Here is a 24,489-nt window from a genome sequence, read left to right as displayed (position 1 = left end):
TTTAAAAGTGAAAGCCTTCGAGCTTTCCCAATTCCTCAAGTTGAATGTTGTGCTATAGTTGGATGTATTGTTTAGTATTTATTTTTAATTTAAGGAATATAAAGATTCACTGCTGTCTACAAATAAACATACCAAAACTAATGTGTATAACACTACACTCTGATGCTACTTGGTAATCAAAATATATATCCCCAAAGGTGAAAAATCATCAGTGTAAGTCCAATAATATTACACAGCGCAAAAGTAACAGAAGAAAAACTAAAAATAGATGTCCTTAATAAAACCGATTAGCAATAGTTAAGTCCCTTAATCTGTCGCTGCCAGGCCCTGTTCTCCATTTTGTACACTCAGGTGGCCAGACATTTTTGCAATTTTTTTCTTTGCTTTTTTATTTTTCACTTATAGCTTTCAAAGTTTGTAAAAGACTCCCAAACCATATATTTTCTGAAAGCACATGACCAGTAGAATAAAAAGAAGGTGCAACTGATTTCTAAGGTCCCATGATATTTGCGCAAATGTTTATCAAAACAATATTTTTGCAAAAAATCCACTAAAATCATAATTAACAGATAAATAGACAGCTAATTTTACAAAATTCCTACTAAATATAAAAGCTTAACCTGTATTGTTAATAACAAATATTTGTAATTTTTACATTGCGCCTTTTTGCAAAATGGTGAAAATTGAACGTACGCAAAAATTTAAATGTGAAAAAGAGGGGATAGGTATGGCGCTGCTCTTATTAAGAGATGACCTACAACCTCTAAATACCTGAGGGGTGTGTGTCACGGGTGCATTTAGTGCACAAAGTGACAATATAAGTGCAGAAAATAAATATTTGTATATTCACAAAAATCCACAAAAAAATCCTACTGTGTAAACTACCTAACCGCTTATATATAATGCATATCGTTATGTTCAAACGAAAACACAATCCTGTGCAAAACCTGCAATTCAAAGTGACATTTCTGTGCAAAAAAATCCAACATATATGACTGGTGTATATTGTTGCTGTGAAACTGGGTTCAGAAATATGCATATACCGTCCTTAAACCCTGGTGTATAAAAAGTCCAATAAAGTGACAATGTGCTCCTTCAAATTGTTCTGTGCTTCTTGGAAAACGGTGCCCCATAAGAAACGCACTCACCGCTATTATTCACCCCACAAGGAGGTATTTCACCTTCACAGTATGAGCCACTGTGCAGCCTGTGGAGTGGGAGGAAACTTCCTGCCTGTGTTCACCAAGTGCCTCCTTGTCTGCGATGTAAGTGGTCTCCTCATTGTTAACCTCTTAGATGTTGCCCACATGTAGAGAGGAAAGAGACTCCATAGTGTGATACCGTACAAATATCCAAACATTTATTAATAATACTGATGGGTACACACATTTATTAAAAATCATTAAAAGCAAAAACAGTATTTAAAAACCGGAAACTGGAGCAATCTGCGCTCCACGGCTCGAAATCGGAAGTGATGCAATGACGCTGTATAGTCCCGCCCTACGCATTTCCTATATGGGACGTCATCTGGAGCTCCAGCGCTCCATGCAGACCAATTTGATGAAGTATGCGGCGTATGGTCTGAGCACTGACAGGCTGACCCCCTACCCCTTCAACCTCTGCAACCATGTCTATTTCCCAAAGACAACCTCTGGATATGACGCTGAGCACGTGCACTCAACTTCTTTGGTCGACCATGGCGAGGCATGTTTTGAGTGGAACCTGTCCTGTTAAACAGCTGTATGGTCTTGGCCACCGTGCTGCAGCTCAGTTTCAGGGTCTTGGCAATCTTCTTATAGTCTAGGCCATATTTATGTAGAGCAACAATTCTTTTTTTTTTAAAACCTCAGAGAGTTCTTTGCCGTGAGGTGCCATGTTGAACTTCCAGTGACCAGTATGAGCAAGTGAGAGCGATAACACCAAATTTAACACACCTGCTCCCCATTCACACCTGAGACCTTGTAACACTAATGAGTCACATGACACCGAAGAGGGAAAATGGCTAATTGGGACCAATTTGGACATTTTCACTTAGGGGTGTACTTACTTTTGTTGCCAGCAGTTTAGACATTGACCCTTTCGCCGCCAGGTCCGTACGTCGTACGGACCGAACGGCGGGGGGTATTGCACAGCCACCGGGATTGTGTGTGAAACTGACAGGCAGACGCCTGCCTGTCAGATGAGAGCGTTCGGGGTGGTGCCGCTGCCGCCCGATCGCTCTCACACACCCCCGATAATGACGCCCCCCCCGCTCGCGTGCTCTCACCATGCATACCGGGCTCCGCTTGCCCATCGGTGGGCCCAGGACAGTCATGGCAGGTGGCGGCGGGTAGAGGGGAAGGAGAGAAGCGGATAAACGTCCGCTCTCCTCCCCTTCTTGCAGTGACCCGGAAGGCAACGTCTATGACGTCACTTCCGGGTCACGTTCTCGGTGTCCCCATCTCGCTTTGCCGGTGTAGGATGTTTTGCAATGCGATCTGCATTGCAAAACATTCAGTGGAGTACAGGGGAGACGTGCAGGGTTTTTTAGACCCTGCATATCTCAATAAGGAGAACCTGTCATCAAAAAAATCATCACATAGGAGGCTGTTTGTCCCCTATGTGATGGGGGGAAAAAAAGTTAAGTAAAAAAAAAAAAAAATTTTTTTTTTGCAAAAAATAGTTATACCCAAGCACATAAAATCCCCCCCCTCAATTTTTTTTTGAAGCCTCCCCACATATACACATGCACGAATGTAAACGCATGCATCGGGGGGGCCTACATGTGAAAACGTTGATTGTGATACAGGTTGCATATTGCCAAGCGAGCTGGAGTAAGAGCAATAATTCTAGCACCAAGACCACCTCCGTAACACTAAACTGATACCTATAGGGGGGCCTTTGTAGCATGTCACCTATAGAAAATATAGGGTACTGAAGTTTGACGCCATTTCTCGGGCGCAAAAAAAAATTCAAGGTTTGGCATGTTGGGTATCTATTTACTCGGCGCAACCTCGTCTTTTATATTTTACCAATAATTGGGTCATTTATTGCGTTTGTTTGCCCTAAAATGTGTTTTTTACTGAAATATTGCATTTCCTAGACCCTTGCAGTAATATCATGTGACATAAAAAATTGGAACTACCGCTATTTTATTCTCTAGGGTGTCTACTTTCAGAAAATATATAATGTTTGGGGTATTGTGTAATCTTCAGGCCTAAAATGATTTTTTTAAACGTGTGCAATAAACGCAAAAACGTCTCCGGCACCATTATGCCCCGTACACACGGTCGGACTTTGTTCAGACATTCCGACAACAAAATCCTAGGATTTTTTCCGACAGATGTTGGCTCAAACTTGTCTTGCATACACACGGTCACACAAAGTTGTTGGAAAATCCGATTGTTCTAAACGCGGTGACTTAAAACACGTACGTCGGGACTATAAACGGGGCAGTGGCCAATAGCTTTCATCTCTTTATTTATTCTGAGCATGCGTGGCACTTTGTCCGTAGGATTTGTGTACACACGATCGGAATTTCCGACAACGGATTTTGTTGTCGGAAAATTTTATATCCTGCTCTCAAACTTTGTGTGTCGGAAAATCCATGGAAAATGTGTGATGGCGCCTACACACGGTCGGAATTTCCGACAACAAGGTCCTATCACACATTTTCCTTCGGAAAATCCGACCGTGTGTACAGGGCATTAGGTAAAATGAACAAACATGGTTTTGCACCAGAGCAGCCAAGATCCTCCTTCTCTTGGGTCCCTCTGTGGTGTTCCTGGCCCCTCCCTCCTGTTGAGTGCCCCCACAGCAAGCAGCTTGCAATGGGGGCACCCGACCCGAGCCACAGCTCCCTGTGTCCGTTCAGACAAGGAGCCGTGGGCCAACCCTTTTTCTCTCCTTATTGGCTGACTGATTTTGATTGACAGCAGCGGGAGCCAATGGCCCCATGCTGCTGTCTCAGTCAGCGAGGAGGGGAGTCAATGACAGCCAAGTCTCTCGTGCAGCATTGCTGGATCGAGATGAGGCTCAGGTAAGTATTAGGAGGCTAATGGGGGCTGCTACACACAGAAAGCTTTTTATCTTAATGCATAGAATGCATTAAGTTAAAAAACCTTCTGACTTTACAACCACAATAAATGCTCGTTGGGACTAGGGATAGTGAAATAACCTTATTCTCTGCTCCAGCATTCTCCTCTTCTCTTTAATCTTCAGGGTTGTGGGTGGGCCCTATCGTTACAAACTGCCGGCAAGAATGCCAGTGCTTATCTGGTGCTGCAATGGCACTGAAACTACCGATCCCCTACCATCCCCCTGTAATGATGTTGGTCCTCTTCTCTCTCCTGAGGAGACACCATTAGCAGCCATCCAATAAGAAATGCCCACGTTTATTGATCCTGGAGTGGTCCTTTAAAAGCCTTTAGAGATTATCATTTTAGAGTTGACCATTAATGATGGCTCTAGAATTACTGCTCTCCTGCTGATGGTCATAGGGTTACCTCAAATGCACGTTTGTTTACATACACACCCTATGCTATGCGTTGGCAATTTGGGGGGTGACAGAGGTGCTTTTAATTTAATTTTTTTATGGTTTATGTATTTTTTTGTGTTTTTTTTTTTCAGCATTTTTTTTTCTTTAACCTTATTGCTATCACAAGGAGGCTAACAAGTGTACGCACCTTCTCTAGCTAAGCTCAGGTAGAGAAGGAGACTGCACATGCGTAAAACTGATTTTTTTTTTTTAACAGAAAATTTTTTATTAAACAAATCAGCATTACAATACAAGAGAAGTTAGTACATTCAATGCTGTAAGAATAATGACAATAAGATCTACCTTCAACCGATAACCACTATTTATCAGATATTCCAGTTGTGCAAATGTCAGAAGTTTCACTTAACAATACTCCTTATGACAGCATAGTATTATAAACTCTTAGGTAATATAAAGTAAGTAACCAATATTTAATCAAGCCTGGTAGGGGTAGCGGGGGGGGGGTAGCGTAATATAATGTGAAGGTTAGACACAGCTTACTATACCTATCTCCCTCAACATCCTCCATGTGACTGAGCAATAGTATTTGGGGGTCCACCAGTAAGTTTGAGCCAATGACATTGCTCAGTGTGGAAGCCACTGCTGACCAAAAGGGTTGGAGTTTGGGACAAGACCAAACCATATGCCAGAAAGTGCCCAACTCCTGCCTGCATCTCTGACAGTTGGGATCTCTCTGATAAATGCGCGCCAGTCTCTGTGGGGTGAAATACGCTCTATGTAGGAACTTAAATTGTATGAACCTATCCTTTGCAGCAATCATGGAGGGAATATATGAGATTAAACACTCCTTCCATTCCTCCTTGTTCAAAGAGGGAATATCAACCCTCCACTTTTCCCAGGTTTTAGTTAGTTTAGCATCGTATTCCACTGTAAGATATAGATATAATGTTGAGAGAGGCTTCCCCATCACACTGGAAATCAAGAGCCGTTCAATGGAATCTGGTTCCAGAATAAGGAGGGCAGGAAACTGAGCTTCAAAGGCGTGCCTCAACTGCCAGTACCTGAATTGGAAGGATGACGGGATAGCGAAAGATTGGCTCAGGGCTTGGAAAGTCATAAGCCTACTGTCCTGAACTATATGTTTTAATGTAAGGATTCCCTTTTTTGCCCAGAGAGAGGGGTCCGGTATACTGTAAAAGTGAGGGAGCATAGGGTTACCCCATAAGGGCATGTGAGGGGAAATGTGATTGGGCTTCCCATATATTTTCCTAGCCTCCTGCCAGACCCTCACGGTGGTTCGCATCAGAGTTGTCATTGACGAACTGGCCCTGAGTCCACGAAACAGGAGATTGCTCAGGTCAGCAAAGGAACCCAGGATGGCTGCCTCCAGAGTGACCACCGGATTCTGTGTGGGCTGGGAGAACCACCACCAAATCGTGACCAGAACAGCTGCCCAATAGTAAATTTGAAAATTCGGTAACGCCAGTCCCCCCCGAAAGTGGGAGATATAAGATCTGCTTGGCCACCCAGCCCAGACAAAGTGTATCAGCAGACTCTCCAACCTTCGTAAAAAGTCCTAGGGATGTGTATGGGTGTGTTACGGAAGAAGTAGAGATATTTGGAAAGGTAAATAATTTTTAGCAAATTGACTCTGCCAACAGGAGTCAGTGGAAGGGAACACCAAGCAGCACACCTAGCCGTAAGCTGTGTCATGAGTGGTCTCAAATTGTTGTCCATGTAGTCCTGGACTTTACCGCTAGTTTTGATCCCCAGGTATTTGAAGTCATCTACCCATTTGAGCTGCAGGTGTGACACCCTCGGGGTTGAGGGGTGGAGCGGGAAAAGGACCGACTTGTCCCAATTAATACGAATCCCCGAGTACCCGTCGAATCGGTTGATCAGATTCAATGCAGTCTGTAATGAGGACGACGCATCCGCTAAATAGAGTAGAGCATCGTCCGCGTACAGCGATAGCTTCTCCTCAATTGGACCTACCTGGATTCCCCTTACCCCAGGGTCAGCCCTCAACAATATAGCCAGGGGCTCCACCGCCAGAGCAAATAGGCCCGGGGAGAGGGGACACCCCTGTCGCGTGCCTCGATACAATTGGAACTTCCCAGACAGGCATCCGTTGGTACGTATTCTAGCTGAAGGTCCATGGTATAGCATGCGGAGCCATTTCGTAAAACCCAGGCCAAACCCGAATCGCGAGAGCACTTCCCGTAAGTAGCCCCACTCGACGGAGTCGAAAGCCTTCTCTGCATCGAGTGAGGCCACCGTTCCTTTAGTCGTCTCGTCTGCTCTGTCTATGTGAGTATGAAGGCGTCTGATATTAATGTCAGTTCCTCTCCTGGGCACGAAGCCTGTTTGATCCCTGTGGATCAGGGCAGTAATGACCAAGTTAAGCCTATTGGCCAATACTTTCGCCAGTATTTTTGCGTCCACGTTCAGAAGGGATATAGGGCGATACGAGGAGCATAACGTGGGGTCTTTTCCTGGCTTAGGGATCACCACTATGATCGCTTCGCTCATTGTTACCGGGAGTTTTTTGAGGCGTCGATGCAGAGAAAAGGCCCTGAAGTTTATCAACTAGTTCTGTAGCATATTGTTTGTAAAACTCCACAGGGATGCCATCGGGTCCCGGTGTTTTCCCCGTCTGCATTGATTTAAGTGCCTGGATTATCTTCAAGGACGTAATTGGGGCGTCGAGCTTGTCACGATACGTTACTGTACGAGTTGGGATATCAATGTCATCTAAGTATGCTACCAGATCCTCCTCTCTGTAGTCTACCCTGGACCTGTAGAGGGAATCGTAGAATTACGCAAAGCAGCAATTGATCCCTTCAGGTGTATGGATCAGCTGCCCGAGGAGTCCCTAATATGTGAGATGCTCATCCCTCCCGCCTGTTCCCTGGAGAGCCAGGCCAACAAACGGCCTGACCTCTCTCCTTACTCAAAAATCCGCTGGGATTGAGCCAACATTTTCTTCTGGGTAAGAGCGGCACGGAGACGAACAGCCTCCTTCGTCATAAGTTGTAGTTGTGAATAGTGCATAGGATCTCGGGTACGAACAAAAAGAGCCTCTGCACTACTCGCCTCCCTCTCAGCCTTAATCAAATCTGCCCTACGCTCCCGACGAACTCTGGCAATGATGGTCTGGTAGTATCCCCTCGTCGTGGCCTTAAAGGCATCCCACACAACTGTGGGGTCAGCCGAGCCCACATTTACTGCCCAGAAGTCAAGCAACTCCTTTCTGAATTGGGAATCTACTGCGTAAAACTGATTTACGTTGTAACATTTAACTCTAGTGTTCTTCTCTTTATTTGAATCTCTGTTCCACCTCTGTCCTTTTTCTCAAGAGAAGGCAGGTTATTGTTACACCTTTAAGTATATATAAGCCAAAATCGTCTTTGGGAGTACATAAAGCAAATGCAGTTAGGAATGAAGAAACAAACCTGTAGATACAGGTGAGTCTGCTATTTCCACTTCTCAGCATCTCTATGCAAGTTTCAAAATGCACTGTATCATTAATATGTTAGCATACTGTATGTTATTTACATTGCATACATGTAAATAGATGCATAAATGTACTGTAAATATACAGTATCTATATTGGCTTTTGGTTCTTTAAGAAATCTTACAAATACTGCAACAGATGTACTTTCAATAAATTATTTTTTCTGTAAGCTGTTTCAGGGGGAGAAAGCGTTCCCACTGTAAAGAAAACACTATCTGAAAGACTTGGAAAGAAGATGATATCACCTGTTGTTGCTCCTGGTGCTCACCATAAAAACAGTATGTCCCAAAAAGTTACAAAATATTGTTGGAAATTTTGTGTAGGATTAAATACTGTCCTTAATTAGAATTACTCACCTTTTCATAGTTAGACTGCTTGTGTTTTGATATGCAATTTGTCAATTTCTTCAGAAAACATCATTAATAAATGACTAATGTCAATGGTATGGTGTATGTAGAAATATTAAAGGATAAGTTAACCTTCTGAACATGGGGTGTGACAAGTTCAGCAACTGCCCTCACCGATCCTTCCCTGTGACAATGGGCGGGGGTTTCTCTCCCCCACAGACACTGTCACATTTTAAAATTGGTGTGGCTATGCTGGGCCCCACCCATACAGTCGCATCATTCATTAACCCTGAATCTGTGAATGAAGAAACTTAAAGTCCCATCTGCCACCCTGGCAGATGGCTTGGATGGCTTCTCAATGGACTGGGAAGGCACTGATATGGGCCCTTGTAGTTTGACACTTCCTCCAACAGCACATACAGAGGTACAGGCAAGAAAGCTGGGGGATGCTGGCCTGACATTGCACCCACGAACCACTGATCACAGGTGCAACACTTTGCAAGCTTTTAGGTGCCGTAGTTTGTCATCTTTTTACAGTCGTGCAAAAATGTAAATATTTACTTTGCTATCTGTATTCTTGGTGGAACCTAATCTTTTATATTTTACTGAAAAATTGGGTATTCTATTCTGTTTGTGTGCACTAAAATACATTTAACTGGATCTTTTCCTGAACATATATGTTTGATAAATGGCTGCACAAATATTGTGAGACATACAAAATTGCAACAGTCACCATTTTATTCTCCAGGGCCTCTAAGTAATTTTCTAACAAAAAAATCTTGTATGTAAAAAAAAATTTAAAAATGGTCTGGACGGCAAGTGGTTAATGTATTCTAGGAGAAGGATTTTACAATGAGATCTGGATCATATAGCAACTGCATACACCTGCTTTGGCTGCTCTGCTTCCTCAATCTTACAGGTGGGGAAGGGCACACTCTTGACATCACTGGTCACAAATCTCATGAGTCTCTGCGTCAGCATGCTCTGGCATTCGTAACACCTGTTTGACGTTTGTATGCTTCCTCTACCAACAGAGACTAATGCCAGCCAGAGATGAGAACACACTGAAGACACTTCTTTCCTCCTCCAATTGTAGGGATTGACAGTGGCTTCCCACGTCTCGGAAGTCACTGTCAATCACTTCCCTTGGAGGAGGCGGAATGCAGTGTCTTCTGTGTGTTTTTATCTCTGGCCGCATGTGCACATCGGCACATTGTCCTATTGGGAGAAGGGTGCATAAAATTCATAGAACCCTGCCAGGGAAATTCATTAGGCGCTTGCAAGGGGAAACAGCCATTTGAAACAGGAAAGTATGAATAAGCTGCACTTATTAAAAGTTTCTTCCTCAGCAGTGGAAATTGCAGTAAAAAAAATTTCAGATCCAAAGCAGTACTGAACCTAAAAAATTAAAACCCAGATGGGGAAGGTTTTTTAATGACAGAAGAGGACCCTACCAGTGTACATTACCTGCCCGTCAGCGGTAATGTACACTGAGCTGCACTTGTACTTTTACTGCGCGTGTACTTTTACTGCACCACTCTGTGCCGTGACTCCCATGCGCATACGTGAGAGTGATGTCATTGCAGCCTTTCCATTCAAGCAAGCAAACAGACCAAACCTGGAAAAAGAACACCAGGAGAAAGATGGTAGTGCTCGTTACCAGCAGGAGCAGTGACAACTGTGCTGGAGAGCATGGTTTGACGGGTACTTGCCTGTCAAAATAATGTGCTAGTATGCACAGCAGTTTAGCACATTATGGCAGACTTCTTCCCACTCCAAAGCACCTTGTCCCCATGTTAATGGGGGCAAGGGCCTCTTCCCCACAACCCTGGGTTGTGGGCGGGGTGCTTATCAGAATCTGAAAGCCCCCTTTAAGAAGGCGGTCCCCAGATCCTGCCCCCCCAATGTAAATAAGTAGGGGTACATTGTACCCCTACTCATTAACCAAAAAAAATGTCACATAGGAAAAAAACAGTTTTTACAATTTATTTTATTAAAAATAATGTCCCCAATGTCCCCAATGTAGATCCAACGTCAATCACATCGCTCGCTGCACCAACGAACCCGAAAAAAAAAGAGCTTTGCACTCATCGAAGGCTACCTGCTGACTGCCCACTCCTCCGTCTGACAATTCTTAAATAGGTAAGGGGCAGGGCCTCCCGGTGGCATCGGATGTCATGGACCTTGGCCCGCTCCTAAGGAACTAGCTATACAGTGTTTTTAAACGGGGGAAACACAATAAAAGCACTTGCATTTCTGGTGCAAATCAGTTGAAGTTCTATTACACGCAAAACGCAATCTATATAAAACAGAGATCCAGCGCTCAATGGGTTGTGAATGCAGTCCACAATGAAATAAAAAATCTTTGAATAATGAATCATTTTATTCAAAATATGTGGTTGAAGAAAAAACAGTCGCGTTCAATTGTGTTTAAGAAGATGCTAAAAAAAGGCTTACAAGGTCACTGACATTCCACTGAGCAACGTGGAACCAAGTTTCTACACAGTGTCATCCGAGCTGCTAATGCCAGGAAAGGAGGGGGAGGATGGGGGTGTGTGGAGACAAAGACTGCAATCTGAACCCCTGCTGTGTAGCGGTGCAGTCACTGTGGAACACTTACACTGTTGTGCTGATGATAACCCTGCTTTGGGGGAATGCTTACAGCACTGACAATCAGCAAGAGGAAGGAGAGAAGCTTCAGCCCCTGTGAGTCCATGACATTAGACCAGCTGAAATGCAGACCCAGAAGAGACAGGGGCTCGGCGTTGCAGGAACGGCTCAGCTGTTACACACACACGCACACAACGGTAGGGGTGTGCAATCCACTGTTGGAAGGGATGGACAACTGCACTGGGATGGCTGGAAAAGCTAGTTGAAAATAGCTATAAGCCGCAGTGCAGGCCACTGTGGGATCACAATGTGGGAACATAAATCCTTCCTGTTCAACAATCTGAACAAACAAGCCGGGATGACCAAAGTAGCTGTGCAGGTTGCCAGGGATGGTCCGGGATGGGGGTCCTAGCAAAGATGAATACTGGGATGTTGTGAATGAGTCCGTAAGCTATAATATCTGTTGCCTTGATGACGCGTTTCGGGCGCATGCGCTTTATCACAGTCAAGGAAGAGGGCAACAAGGGAAATAGAAGTAGTCTAAAGAGGGCGGGAAAATTTACTGAGTAGAGGGGCGGGGTAGAGCTCACTACTAATATTAACCGCTCCTTGCTCAGTGGATTAACAAATATGCAATACTACTACAATAAACTCAAAAAGAATCCGAAAATACACATGCCTAATAAAAATTGCATATGCATATCAAAATATAATGATAAAAATAGAAAATGAAGTATAAAAACACTACACATAAATACAATTTTGTATTAAAAAAAAAAAGGTGTCGGAAAGAGCTTATTATTGATATCAAATTAATTCTATGAACATGCTATGAGTACCTAAAAATCAATAAGGAACCCCTAGATGAGACAACATGTTTCTAATTCCTCATTTAGCCCTTTCGGGGGGAGCGAATCAAACATGTATTTCTTTCTCGAACATCATAAGATACAGAGCCTCAGTAATTACTGATGGGTTATATAGGTATCACTAGGTAATTGGACACTGGCACACCCTACCAGGAAGTTCAATCCCCTATATAATCCCTCCCCCTTGCAGGGATACCTCAGTTTTTACGCCAGTGTCTTAGGTGATGGACGTGTAAAGATGTCCTGTGCTGAGCTCCAAAGGGATTATCCTATATCCTATACTGGGGCAGGCCAGGCGAACCGGATCCATTCCAAAGTGTCTTTTCTAGGCCGAATTGGATGGTACCCGGGCCTCGTGTCCGAAGAAACAAGGTTTTAACTGTAACGCTTCTCTTTTTAGAGAGCTGGACCCCGCATATCAGAAGATGGTTTTCTATCCTTATTTCTGGCCGGGTGCTTTACAGGCCAGAACTGTGGATCCCCCTATTCATAGGGGGCCCTGGTCTCTGAAGGTTTTTTCAAACAGAGCCCACCGTGAGAGGCGAAGATTGGGTCTGTGCAAACAGAACCCTGCGGCTGGATAAGGTTAGGGAGATTCCACAGAATTTTTTAATTCTAGTAGGTTTCTCCGTTAAGGTAAATGCATGCTATGCCTATTGTCGCCACTTGGGCTGCCAAGAGCACATACCTTCTCATGCTGATGTCTGTCTCAAGTGTTTCCACGCTGCACAAGCTCCTCCAGCCGGCTCAGGTAGGATGGGATGGGGGGCTCTCCTTAGGGATATCTCCCCCCAGACTACGGGTAGGCCGCAGGTGGGTTGTGAGGCGGTTATACACCGCAATTTCACCGCCGCCATTTTTGCCATCGTGCAGGCCCCATCTCTTCTGGCCTCTCTCCTTCCTCCCCCAGCCTTCCCTCCATGTAGGGTCGGCTCGCGCTGGAAGCGCGCGGTTTTCGAAAAATGAAGGGGGGCGGTAGAGGGGGGGGCGGGGCGTCAGCACAGCGTGCTCAGACGCCCACAGGGCCGGCTGCAGGCTATTAAAGGCACTGATTACAGGTGCACTGAGCCTTCTGGAGGGACACAGAGCTGACGGTCGCATGTAAGGTGGGACACAGGCATTCTCCTAGGCAGCATTTACTAAAGTAACACCAGACTGGGCATTTGGTAGCAGGGCTTTTAGCCAGACTACATCGCTCGGCAGTCAGTGTTCATTTTTTGATACCTCCACCTTGTTGCTTTGCACTATGGGTAGAAGAGGTTCAAACACCCCAAGAACCAGAGACTCTAGGGGATCTCGTTCGGGTTCTGAGGACCCCCTGTCTGCAGCATCCTCCCCCCCGAGGGGCCAGGGACGGCTAGCCGCGGAGAGCCATTGGGGTCAGGGGCTACACTTGCTTCTGGCACTTCAGCCCCTGTATACATTACACAGGAGGTTTTTTCCTCAACCATTAATGGTTTAGAGGAAAGATTATTGGCCGTGATTACATCTTCACTCAGTGGAAGAAAACGCACTAGGCCTTCCTCGATTCCCCAAGACCCTCAGGCAGAGGAGCTCTGGGATAAAGGAGAGGAATCCCTTTCAGAGGATCAGGATGGGACGGATGATTCCTCTTCGGAGGGATCAGGTGGAGAGGGACCCTCTGCGGCTTCCCAAGAGGAGAAAGTCTTAGTGCAGATCCTTACTGGATTGGTCCGCTCCACATTTAAGTTGCCCATATCTGAATCAGTTAAAGAACCCTCTTCTTCTTTAGGGTCACTGAAACCTCCTCAAATAGCACATGCTTTTCCTGTTCATAATTTACTTGAAAAGCTCCTTTATTCTGAGTGGGATCACCCAGATAAACGTTTTTTTTCCGCTGAAAAAGTTTTCAACACTTCATCCTATGGAAGAAAAGTTTATTAAAATGTGGGGAATACCGGCCATTGATGCCGCCATTTCCTCCGTAAATAATAGTCTGACTTGTCCTGTAGACAATGCTCAGATGCTCAGGGATCCTGTGGATAAAAAGATGGAATCCCTATTGAAGCATGTTTTCTCCTTAGCAGGTTCAGTGGCTCAACCTAGCAGCGATTGGAGTCTGTCAATACTTAAGAGACCATGTTAAGCAGGTCATCAAAGTTTTACCTGAACAGCAGGCCCAGGGGTTGGCTAACCTTCCAGCGGCCTTATGTTATGTTGTTGACGCCACCAGAGATTCTATCATGCAAACCTCCCGTCTGTCGCTGGGGTTAGTGCATATACGTAGAATCCTATGGTTGAAAAATTGGTCAGCTGCTGGCTGGTTTTCTATTTCGTGGGGAAAGGTTGTTTGGAGAGGACTTGGATAACTATATCAAGAGAATCTCTTGTAGGAAAAGCACTCTCTTACCTGTAAAGAAGAAGAGTAAGCGTCCCTCTTTCAAACGGACTCTTTCCCCAGCGCCTGGGGCTTCAGCCTCCAGGCAGTCTCGACGGCCTCCTCCGTCTGGGTCCAGAGACAAGAGTCAACCCCAGGGACAAAAGAAGTCCTGGGGGAAGAAGCCTACTAGGCAAAACACTAAGACCTCTGCATGAGGGGGCGCCCCCGCTCGCTCGAGGGGGGGGAAGACTGCGACAGTTCTCAGGGCTCTGGCAGGAGGATTTCCAGGACAGATGGGTAATCTCCACGGTAACCTTAGGGTACAAGCTGGAGTTTCAGGAATTTCCCTCTTCTCGTTTCCTCAGGTCAAATGTCCCCAGAGATCCGGAGAAAAAGCAGTCGCTCCTTCTAGCGTTAGATCGACTTTTGTCGCAGGAGGTCATTATGGTGGTTCCCGCGAAGGATCAAGGATTGGGCTTCTATTCCAACCTTTTTATGGTCCAAAAACCAAATGGGGATGTCACACCTATTCTGGATTTAAGGGATCTGAACTGATTCCTAAGGATTCAATCCTTCTGCATGGAATCAATTCGGACAGTAGTCTCCACCCTGCAGGGAGGAGAATTTCTGGCATTGATAGACATCAGAGATGCATATCTGCATGTGCCCATTTTTCCTGCTCATCAGAATTTTCTGCGCTTCGAGATAGGAGGGCACCATTTCCAGTTTGTGGCTCTGCCTTTTGGGATAGTGTGATAGTGGGGAGTGTTCACAAAGGTCTTGGCTCCTCCTCTGGCCAGATTAAGGGCTCAGGGTACAGCTGTCATAGCATACCTAGATGACCTGCTCCTGATAGACCGGTCGGTAGCCTCCTTGAACGGGAATTTGAGGACCACAGTCAAGTATCTGGAACACCTTGGTTGGATCCTCAACCTAGAAAAATCTTTCCTAAAACCAGTAAGAAGACTGGAGTATTTGGGTCTGGTCATAGATACAAGCCATGAGAAAGTATTTCTACCTCAGGCAAAGATCACTGCTTTAAGGGAGCTGATTCTGGCAGTCAGGACCAAGAAGGGTCCCTCTGTCCGCCTTTGTATGAGGCTGCTAGGAAGGATGGTGTCTTCATTCGAAGCAGTCCCCTATGCTCAGTTCCATTCAAGACTACTGCAACACAGTATTCTATCGGCATGGAACAAGAAGGTTCAGGCATTAGACTTTCCAATGCACCTGTCTAATGCGGTGCTTCAGAGCCTCAATTAGTGGCTCATACCCGAAAACCTGCAGAAGGGGAAATCCTTTCTGCCGGACGGTGGTAACAACGGATGCCAGTCTGTTGGGTTGGGGAGCAGTTCTGGAACAGTCTGCGGTTCAGGGGGTATGGTCCAAAACCGAGAGGACCTTACCCATCAACGTTCTGGAGATCCGTGCGGTATATCTAGCCCTAAGGGTCTGGACTATCAGGTTACAGGGTTGTCCGGTCAGGATACAGTCCGACAATGCCACAGCAGTGGCTTATGTCAATCATCAGGGAGGCACCAGGAGCCGAGCTGCTCAAAAAGAGGTGAACCAGATCTTAGTCTGGGCAGAGAAGCATGTCCCATGCATTTCGGCAATTTTCATTCCAGGGAAAGAGAACTGGCAGGCGGACTATTTAAGTCACCAGCAGTTACTTCCAGGGGAATGGTCTCTGCATCCCGACGTCTTTTGGACCATATGCCAAAGATGGGGGGTTCCAGATGTAGATCTCTTTGCATCCCGATTCAACAAAAAGATAGACAGATTTGTGGCAAGGACGAGGGATCCTCTTGCATGCGGGACGGATGCGTTGGTGATTCCGTGGCATCGGTTCTCACTGATTTATGCATTTCCGCCTATTCTGCTACTGCCACGACTCCTTTGCAGGATCAGGCAGGAAAGGAAGTCAGTACTTCTGGTGGCCCCCGCTTGGCCCAGAAGGATGTTGTATGCGGAAATAGTAAGGATGACGGTGGGTTCCCCGTGGACACTACCGGTACGCCCAGACCTGTTATCTCGTGGTCCAGTGTTCCATCCTGCCTTACAAATGCTAAATTTGACTGTTTGGCTATTGAGACCCACGTTCTGAAGAGTCGTGGGCTTTCAGGTCCTGTGATATCTACTGTACCTTGATCAATGCAAGGAAGCCAGCTTCCAGAAGGATTTATCATAGAGTCTGGAAAGCTTATATATCCTGATGTGAATCCAGGGGTTGGCATCCCAGAAAATATGTGATAGGTAGAATTCTTGATTTTCTACAATTGGGATTAGAGATGAAGCTGGCCTTGAGTACCATCAAGGGCCAGGTCTCGGCCTTATCAGTATTATTTCAACGGCCACTTGCTTCGCATTCTTTGGTCCGAAACTTTATGCAGGGGGTAACGCGTCTTAATCCTCCGGTTAAGGCGCCCCTAAAACCCTGGGACTTAAACTTGGTTCTGTCTGTTTTACAGAAGCAGCCCTTTGAACCAATACGTCAGATTCCTTTGGTCTTGCTGACAAGGAAGTTTTTCTGGTAGCCATCTCTTCTGCCAGAAGAGTACCAGAATTAGCAGCTCTTTCCTGTAAAGAGCCTTATTTGATTGTACACAAGGATAGGGTGGTACTGCGCCCTCATCCTAGTTTTTTTACCGAAGGTGGTTTCAGATTTTCAAATAAACCAAGACATTGTTCTACCTTCCTTTTTTCCAGATCCCTGTTCTCCAGAAGAAAGATCACTACATTCTTTGGATGTAGTAAGAGCAGTTAAGGCCTATCTGGAAGCAACGGCTCAGATTCGCAAAACGGATGTTTTGTTCGTGATGCCAGAGGGTCCTAGTAGAGGACAGGCAGCGTCAAAAGCTACCATTTCTAAATGGATTCGACAATTGATTATTCAAGCTTACGGTTTGAAACAGAAGATTCCTCCATTTCAGATTAGGGCACATTCCACAAGGGCTAATGGTGCTTCTTGGGCAGTGCATCACCGAGCCTCTATGGCTCAGATCTGCAAGGCCGCAACCTGGTCTTCAGACCATACATTCACTAGATTCTATCAGGTGGATGTGAGAAGGCATGAGGATATCGCCTTTGGGCGTAATGTGCTGCAGGCAGCGGTACAGGGTCCTCAGGTCTGATTGCACCCTACTTGGTTGTGGTTCCCCCCCCTCAGATAGCATTGCTCTGGGGCATCCCATCAGTAATTACTGAGGCTCTGTGTCCTGTGATGTTCAAGAAAGAAAATAGGATTTTTTTATAACAGCTTACATGTAAAATCCTTTTCTTTCGATGGACATCACGGGACACAGAGGTCCCGCCCCTCTTCTAATACACTATATTGCTTGGCTACAAAACTGAGGTATCCCTGCAAGGGGGAGGGATTATATAGTGGGTTGAACTTCCTGGTAGGGTGTGCCAGTGTCCAATCACCTAGTGATACCTATATAACCCATCAGTAATTACTGAGGCTCTGTGTCCCGTGATGTCCATCGAAAGAAAAGGATTTTACAGGTAAGCTGTTATAAAAAATCCTATTATCCAGACTTCCTTTTTGCATAAGAGGGAAAACCTCTCATTGGTAGTGTTTCTCTTGGGATGGTTTCTATAACAAACACCTCCAGGCATTTAATATCTTTGTTATGAAAGCGATGAAAATGCCTGGGGACACTGTGCTCATCACACCCCTTTGCAATAAATCTACCGTGGTCGCCTATTCTCGCACATAGTGCTCGAATGGTGCATCCCACGTAGAAGAGGCCACAAAGACACCATAAGACATAAATTACAAACTCAGTGGAGCACGTAATAAACTGCCTAATTTCATAACTTTTGCTTGAACTTGTCATAATTGTCTTGCTCCCATGGGTAATGAATTGGCAGGTCAGGCACCCTCTTTTTTTACACCGGAAAATGCCTTTCCTGTCATCAAAGTACGACCTAATATCTAGAGGGGATCTGTTTGACTTGTTCAGTATCTTACTGAGCGCTAATAGATTTTTTATAGCGTGGGCTCTTCGAAAAGTAACTTGTGGGACCTCTGGAGCTAACCGTTGATCCAACAGTAAGATGTTATAGTGTTTTTTTTATTATTTTTGAGATAGACTTAAATTTGTCATTAAAAGTTGAGACAAACCTCACACTGTGGTTATTATTTGGTTCCTCTCTAGAGGCCTTCTTTCTGGGGGGGAAATCTCTATTGGACACAAAAGCTTCTTTAATTAGCTCACTTGGGTACTTTTTTGCCTCAATTTTTTTCATCAACATGGCACCTTGTTTCGTGTTGTCTTCCACTTTTGAACAATTCCTTCTTAATGTGGGGTGATGACAGCTTTTAAAATGGAGAAAAGAGTTGCCACTGGTAGGCTTAACATGTTTTTTTGTAAAAATCTTACCCTGGTTGTGAGACCAGGGTAAAAACTTGGCTCCACGTTGCTCAGTGGAATGTGAGTGACCTTGTAAGCCTTTTTTTAGCATCTTCTTAAACATGATTGAAAGAGACTGTTTGTTTTTTATTCAACCGCATATTTTGAATAAAATTATTCATTATTAAAGATGTTTTATTTCATTGTGGACTGCATTCACAACCCATTGATCGCTGGCTCTCTGTTTTATATTGCTTGATCTGTATCCACCAGTTATGGTTGTTTCCAGCAGCACTGAGACTGATATCTCTCTTTCTACTGACTTTCATTTCCCTGGCTTTGATTGTTACACATGATTTGATTGCTGAGTGCTGGTGTTTTTGGTGTTTTTTACTGCAAAATGCAATCTGCTGCAGGAAGAAAGTCCCCGACCCTTTGCAAAAACGCATCGGCTGAAAAACGCATAGATGTGAACGTGTACCATAGGAAACCATGTTAAATGGACTGTAGTGCATTTCTGCGAATCGGAAATCCCACAAAAAAAGCACATAGATGTTAAATACAGTGAAGATATTTACAGGGAGCAAATACTGTATGAGGAATAAATGTACAAATTTGACTGTTTCTTTTTGGAAATTATAACTCCCTTGTGGGATTATAAACACCTGTGCCTAAACTGGAGAATGCTGCTCTAAGGATGGCCATATATTATACAATTTTCTTGTATAATTTTCTTTTAGGTTTACCAAAACCACATCATATCAGGTTAAACTGAAACACTTTCAAAGTGTTTGCAATCAGGCAGACCCTTGCACTACATAGTTTGAAAGTAAATCTGAAGGAAATTGAATAAGAAAATTGCATAATGTATGCCCAGTTAAATGGGACTGCTGATCTAGGTAAGTGTTAAATATTATACTGTACTGGTCACAGGCAGCCTTTATCATACACTGTGTGTTATAGGTGTGAAAATCATCTTGAAAGGTATTTTATCTCAATTATAAGGGGGAGGCGGTATACCACTGAATATACACTGCTTTTAGCATGCTGAATACAAAGAAGCAGAAGGCTTGTCCCTCAGAAGTAGGACCTCTTAACATGCATGGTTGATTTGTCTGACAACCTTGTAGGCATATACTTCCAAGGGTAGGGTTCACACATCCACTAAGTCCCCTTAGGTGGGTGTAGTGACCTTCGCTAAGGCCACCTTTGGCAGAAAGCTCTTGCAAGCATATATATAATCAGCTGGACATAATGCCACTCAGCAGTGGCCTGTGGGGTGTGACCTTTCTTATTTGAGACTGCTTTTGCACATCCTTGTGGTCTGCTATTTTTTCTATTGAATTCTGAGCTGAAGCAAAAAGATTTCTCTTACGTTCATTGACAGACACAGCTGCTTCTTCTTTATGCAATCCAAACAGGGTTTTATACAGGAGTAAGACACTAGGCAGAAAAAAAGACTCAGCACCTCCTATGGGCAGTCCTTTCTGGGCATAAAACCCCCTTTTTGTTATAGGCCCCCAGTCATTTCTGCTCAGTGAGTGTGAGCAGACTGCTAGCTCTGCACTAAGTTAACCAGGACAAAGCCCCATGGACCAGGGCGGCCAGTGAGTTAACCGCCTCGCGGGGATACATATGACTAGGTGCCTATAGTCTGTGCCAGTGTTACCAAGGCCAACAGCCACCCCAACTTCAGTGGAGAGGAGGATCTGTCAGAGGAGCCTTACTCGCATGCTCTGCTGGAATACTAAGTAGATAACCCCCCGCTTCATCTCTGGAGGTGATGTGGAACGCGGGTACTCCCCGGGGTGGTCGGTCGTGCAGGCTCCCCTCCTCCCCAACCCCCCCATCCTCTTGCTTACCAGATTTGGTGCATCAAGACAAGCAAGAAGCGCCCCCCGTCATTACCCTCTTCCTCGGACTGTTCTAAGCCCAAAGCTGGCAGCGTAACCAGTTCTGCAGCTTCAGATGATGTATCCCCTGATTCCTCAAATGGTAAGAAAGGGTCCTCTGCATCTGTCGCTGCACAGGAGAAGGCGCTAGTCACTGCACTCATTGATGCTGTGCGGGAGATGCTTAATATTTGAGATTCTGTGGGATGGTCTGCTATGGTGCCGGACCTTTTTGGTACACACAAGCCAGCTCGGGCTGCTTAGGTTTTGCCTTATGCTTCCTAAGTGCTCCGCTGTAAGCTACCCCTTTTGAGGATGCCCTTCTGAAGAAGTGGACTCCTCTCCTTTTGGTGGATCTACCTATCTCCTGGCTCAGTACAGCCACAATGATCCCGGTGGAGCAATGACCCTGCGGACAGCAGGGCTGAGGCGTTAGCCTGGTCACTGTTCGCCATCGCTAGATCTGTGCTCCAGCCTGTATTGGCCACGGCCCTGGTGTCTCAGATGCTGACTGAATGGGCCAAGGTTTTGCTGCTAACCTTGATTACCAGCCAGATGCCTCAAGTGTCTGTGGAATTTGCAGACCAGTTGGTCTGGGGGCTGAAGTACATTTGTGACACGTCCCTTGATGCGGCCACACATTCCCTTTCTGTGGGGGTTCAGAGGCGAGTCCTTTGGCTCAAATCGGCAGCCTAAACTTACAAAAAAATTTGGGGTTACGCTGGATGATCTTCTCAAGCCTCTTATGGGTGGCAAGAGTACCTTCCTCCCCCAGACCAGAAAGGGAAAGAAACTACACAAGAAGGCTGAACCGGCCTTCTCAACTGATTTTTTTCGTTCCCCTGGGCCTTCAACAAAGGGCTCCAAACCTTTCAGGACACCCGTGGGTGTTGCCAAACGCCCCTGGCCCCATAAGCCCATGGGCTTAGGCCCATGGATAGGTCCTTCTCAGCCTGAAGTTTTGCCCTCACCCCCCAAGGGGTGACGAGGGTCACCTTTGCTGGTTTCCCGGCACGTAGACTTCCCCCTTTCCCGACAAGTTGGTCCACAAAATCATTCTCTTGGACTATGCATTAGAATTTCATTCTTTTATGCCAGATGTGTTCTTTTCCCTCCAATCTGCAGCTGCCCTCTGCCATCTGCGGACCCTGTACGGGGCTTTGCAAAATCTGTTCCTTTGTGGAGGGATAATCCCGATACCGGAGTCAGAGCAGTTATTTTATCCTACCCGTTTACTGGATGTCAAGCACCTGAATGCCTTAGTGTGGGTCCATAGGTTCAAGCTGAAACACATTTGTTCGGTTGTGTTCCCTCTTCACTATAGGGGGATGTTGGTTTTTTTTTTGCATCTGTAGACATCAAGGACATTTACCTGCACTCCTTGAATTTGGTTCAGCCCCCACTTCCTGGGTGTTTGCCAAGGTCTTGGCCTCGGTCCTTTTCCTGGCCTCGCCTCCCGTACTCCCAGAATCTATGGGTATCTATCCAGGCAGATAACCTTTTTCTGCGTACACAATAATAGACTGCTGTTTCTTGTCTGTCTTTATTGGCACGTTGCAGATTTTAATACAAGTGTGAATGACACACGTGATATGCGGTAAAACTGAAAACAACAAGAATAATATAACATTACCATACAATAGTAAACATCATATAAAATAATAACTGAAATGACTAACTCCTTTCCCTAATAGCCTGTGGAGGAGGAAGGGGAAGATGGCTTACCTCCGATGCCATGGATGGGGAGAGAACATCTAGGCAGCTGGCATAATCTTGAAAATGCTGATCCCTAAGGGGTTTTCACTTCCTGACTAAAGAGGTTGTGATGATTTTTATGTCAGATCCTTTAAATGGCTAAACATTATTAATGTTTGGCCAGTAGGTGGCGCAAGCGTAACAGCTAACCTGGAACAAACATAATTTATAGCTTAATAATGCAACAACACAATATACAAATTAAATGACAAGGTGAATTCTCTTTTCTGAACCTCAGGAGAGAGAAAGGTATCCTGGAGACATAACACTCCCCGTCTGGCGTTAACCAACGCCACTAACAGCATCATTGGACATAAGTAAAATCAAGTCCGATATGGGTCTGAGAAATGACTTAACTTCAACCTGTTTGGAAATCTAAAGTTCGACCTTCCTGACATGTCCATCTTTGCTTGGGAATGTCTGTGTGATAAGTCCCAAAGGCCAGTCATTCCTGTGTGCTTGGCAGTCTTTAACGAGCACCACATCTCCTGACTTCAGGTCTGGCTTGTTAACTTGCCACTTATTTCTGAGTTGTAGGGTTTGGATGTAATATCTCCTCCATCTGGCCCAGAAAGTGTTGGCTAGGCATTGCACCTGTCTCCATTGACATCTGAAAAGGTCTTTATCAGTAAACTCTCCATTTGGAGCACTGACTGTGTTGGTTTTTTGAGTGAGTAGAGTTGCAGGTGTCAGCAACATGGGGTCCTCTGGATCATTAGTAACTGGGATCAGAGGTCTAGCATTTATGATGGCTGAGACCTCGGCCATGAAGGTGGACAGACATTCATGCGTGAGTCTGGCATTCCCCATTTGAAGGAAAATAGAATTCAAGATCTTGCGGGCTATGCCTACCATTCTTTACCACACCACCCATATGAGAAGAATGAGGAGGGTTAAATGTCCAGGTACATCCCTGTTGGTTGAGGTACCTTTCCACTCCGTTGTCTAGATTGGAAAGGATCTGAAGTTCCTTGGCCGCGCCAACAAAGTTGGTGCCCCTATCAGAGCGGATGGGCTTAACGGGACCTCTAATGGCAATGAAGTGCCTGAGAGCGTTGATAAAGCTGGAAGTGTGCATTGATTCAATCAACTCTATGTGAACAACTCGAACAGTCATACAAGTAAAAATAACTGCCCAGCGTTTGCTGCTGGCGTGGCCTCCCCTGGTTTGGCGAGTGGTAACGGACCAAGGACCGAATACGTCAAGGCCCACGCTTGTAAAGGGAGGATCTGAGTTAAGTCTGTCAGGTGGAAGGTCAGCCATCTTTTGGGTTTGTAAGAGTCCATGGAGTTTGTGGCAGGTAACGCAGTTAAAGATACACTTGCTCACACATCTTTTTGCTCCTATTATCCACAGTCCAGCAACCCTCAAAGCTCCTTTAGTGAATAGCCGGCCTTGGTGTTTAACTTGACTGTGATAGTGTTGTACAAGCAGGGCAGTGACATGGTGCTGAGCTGGGAGAATGAGAGGATGCTTCTCATCGTACTCCAAGGTAGCTTCTTTAAGGCGACCTCCTATTCTCAACAGGTTACTGCTGTCGAGGAATGGATCGAGCTTCCTTAGGACGCTGTCTTTAGGGATTGGCCTTTTGTTGCTAATACAGTCAGCCTTTCCAGCCAAGGTCTCTTGTTGCACAGTGTAAATGATCAGATGTTTTAATTGCTCTAGGTCAGTCACTGAGTATGTATTTTTACAGTGGTGCCAGCCTTTGCAGTTAGTCCTTTTTTCAAAGGAACGGGCTATGTGGGTTAAGGAAGTAATGGCTCTAATGAGTGTATTCCATTTGGAAAACCTGGAGAACCGATGAGATTTGAATCGGTTTTGTGAAGCCACCGTGACTAATGCAGACACTTGTGGACGAACTGCATCCTTGACTGCATCTATCAAGTTAAAGGTCTCTGATTCAGAAGTGTTGTGTTCTGAATTGCACAGGAATGCAGGGCCTGTAAATCATGTTGTGTCCCAAAGACAGTTGGCTGGGACAGCTCTAGTCGCTAGGTCTGCGGGATTGTGTTTAGGGGAGGCAAAGCATTTAAGGACTTGTTCCTTGTTGTTAGCTAGACGCTGTCTATGGGGTCTAAATGGGAGAGGTGCGACCCAATTGTTTGACTCTTCCTTGGCTGTCTCCTTTTCCATTATTTGCAAGAAAAGTCTATCCTCAAAGGACATTGCTACCTGCCGGTCTTCCTTTGTTCTATGAAAGACTGTACACCCTAGGTGGTCTGGGTCACTGTCACAAGCGTGGTCATCTGTGCATGGGTCTACAGAGGAACAAGGTATGTGAGTACTACCTGGAAGCTCTTTTGTGATGAAGCTGTTGTGACA

The 24,489-nt window shown here is 45.3% G+C and overlaps 1 protein-coding gene across 7 annotated transcripts in view; it reads left to right on the top strand.

Moving 5' to 3' along the window:
* Positions 1–24,489, top strand: part of ZC3H11A (zinc finger CCCH-type containing 11A) — a 754,301-nt gene that overhangs the window by 437,269 nt on the left and 292,543 nt on the right. For all 7 annotated transcript variants that reach the window (XM_073615852.1, XM_073615851.1, XM_073615846.1 and 4 more), the window contains one exon: positions 8,165–8,272. In XM_073615852.1, coding sequence (XP_073471953.1) covers positions 8,165–8,272 — 108 coding nt within the window. The remainder of the gene's footprint in view (positions 1–8,164; positions 8,273–24,489) is intronic.

Source organism: Aquarana catesbeiana, linkage group LG02, assembly GCF_042186555.1.
Source record: "Aquarana catesbeiana isolate 2022-GZ linkage group LG02, ASM4218655v1, whole genome shotgun sequence".
Classification (NCBI taxonomy): Eukaryota; Metazoa; Chordata; class Amphibia; order Anura; family Ranidae; genus Aquarana; species Aquarana catesbeiana.
The sequence above is the reverse complement of the archived record's forward strand: the minus strand, read 5'-3'. Positions and strand labels throughout refer to the sequence as shown.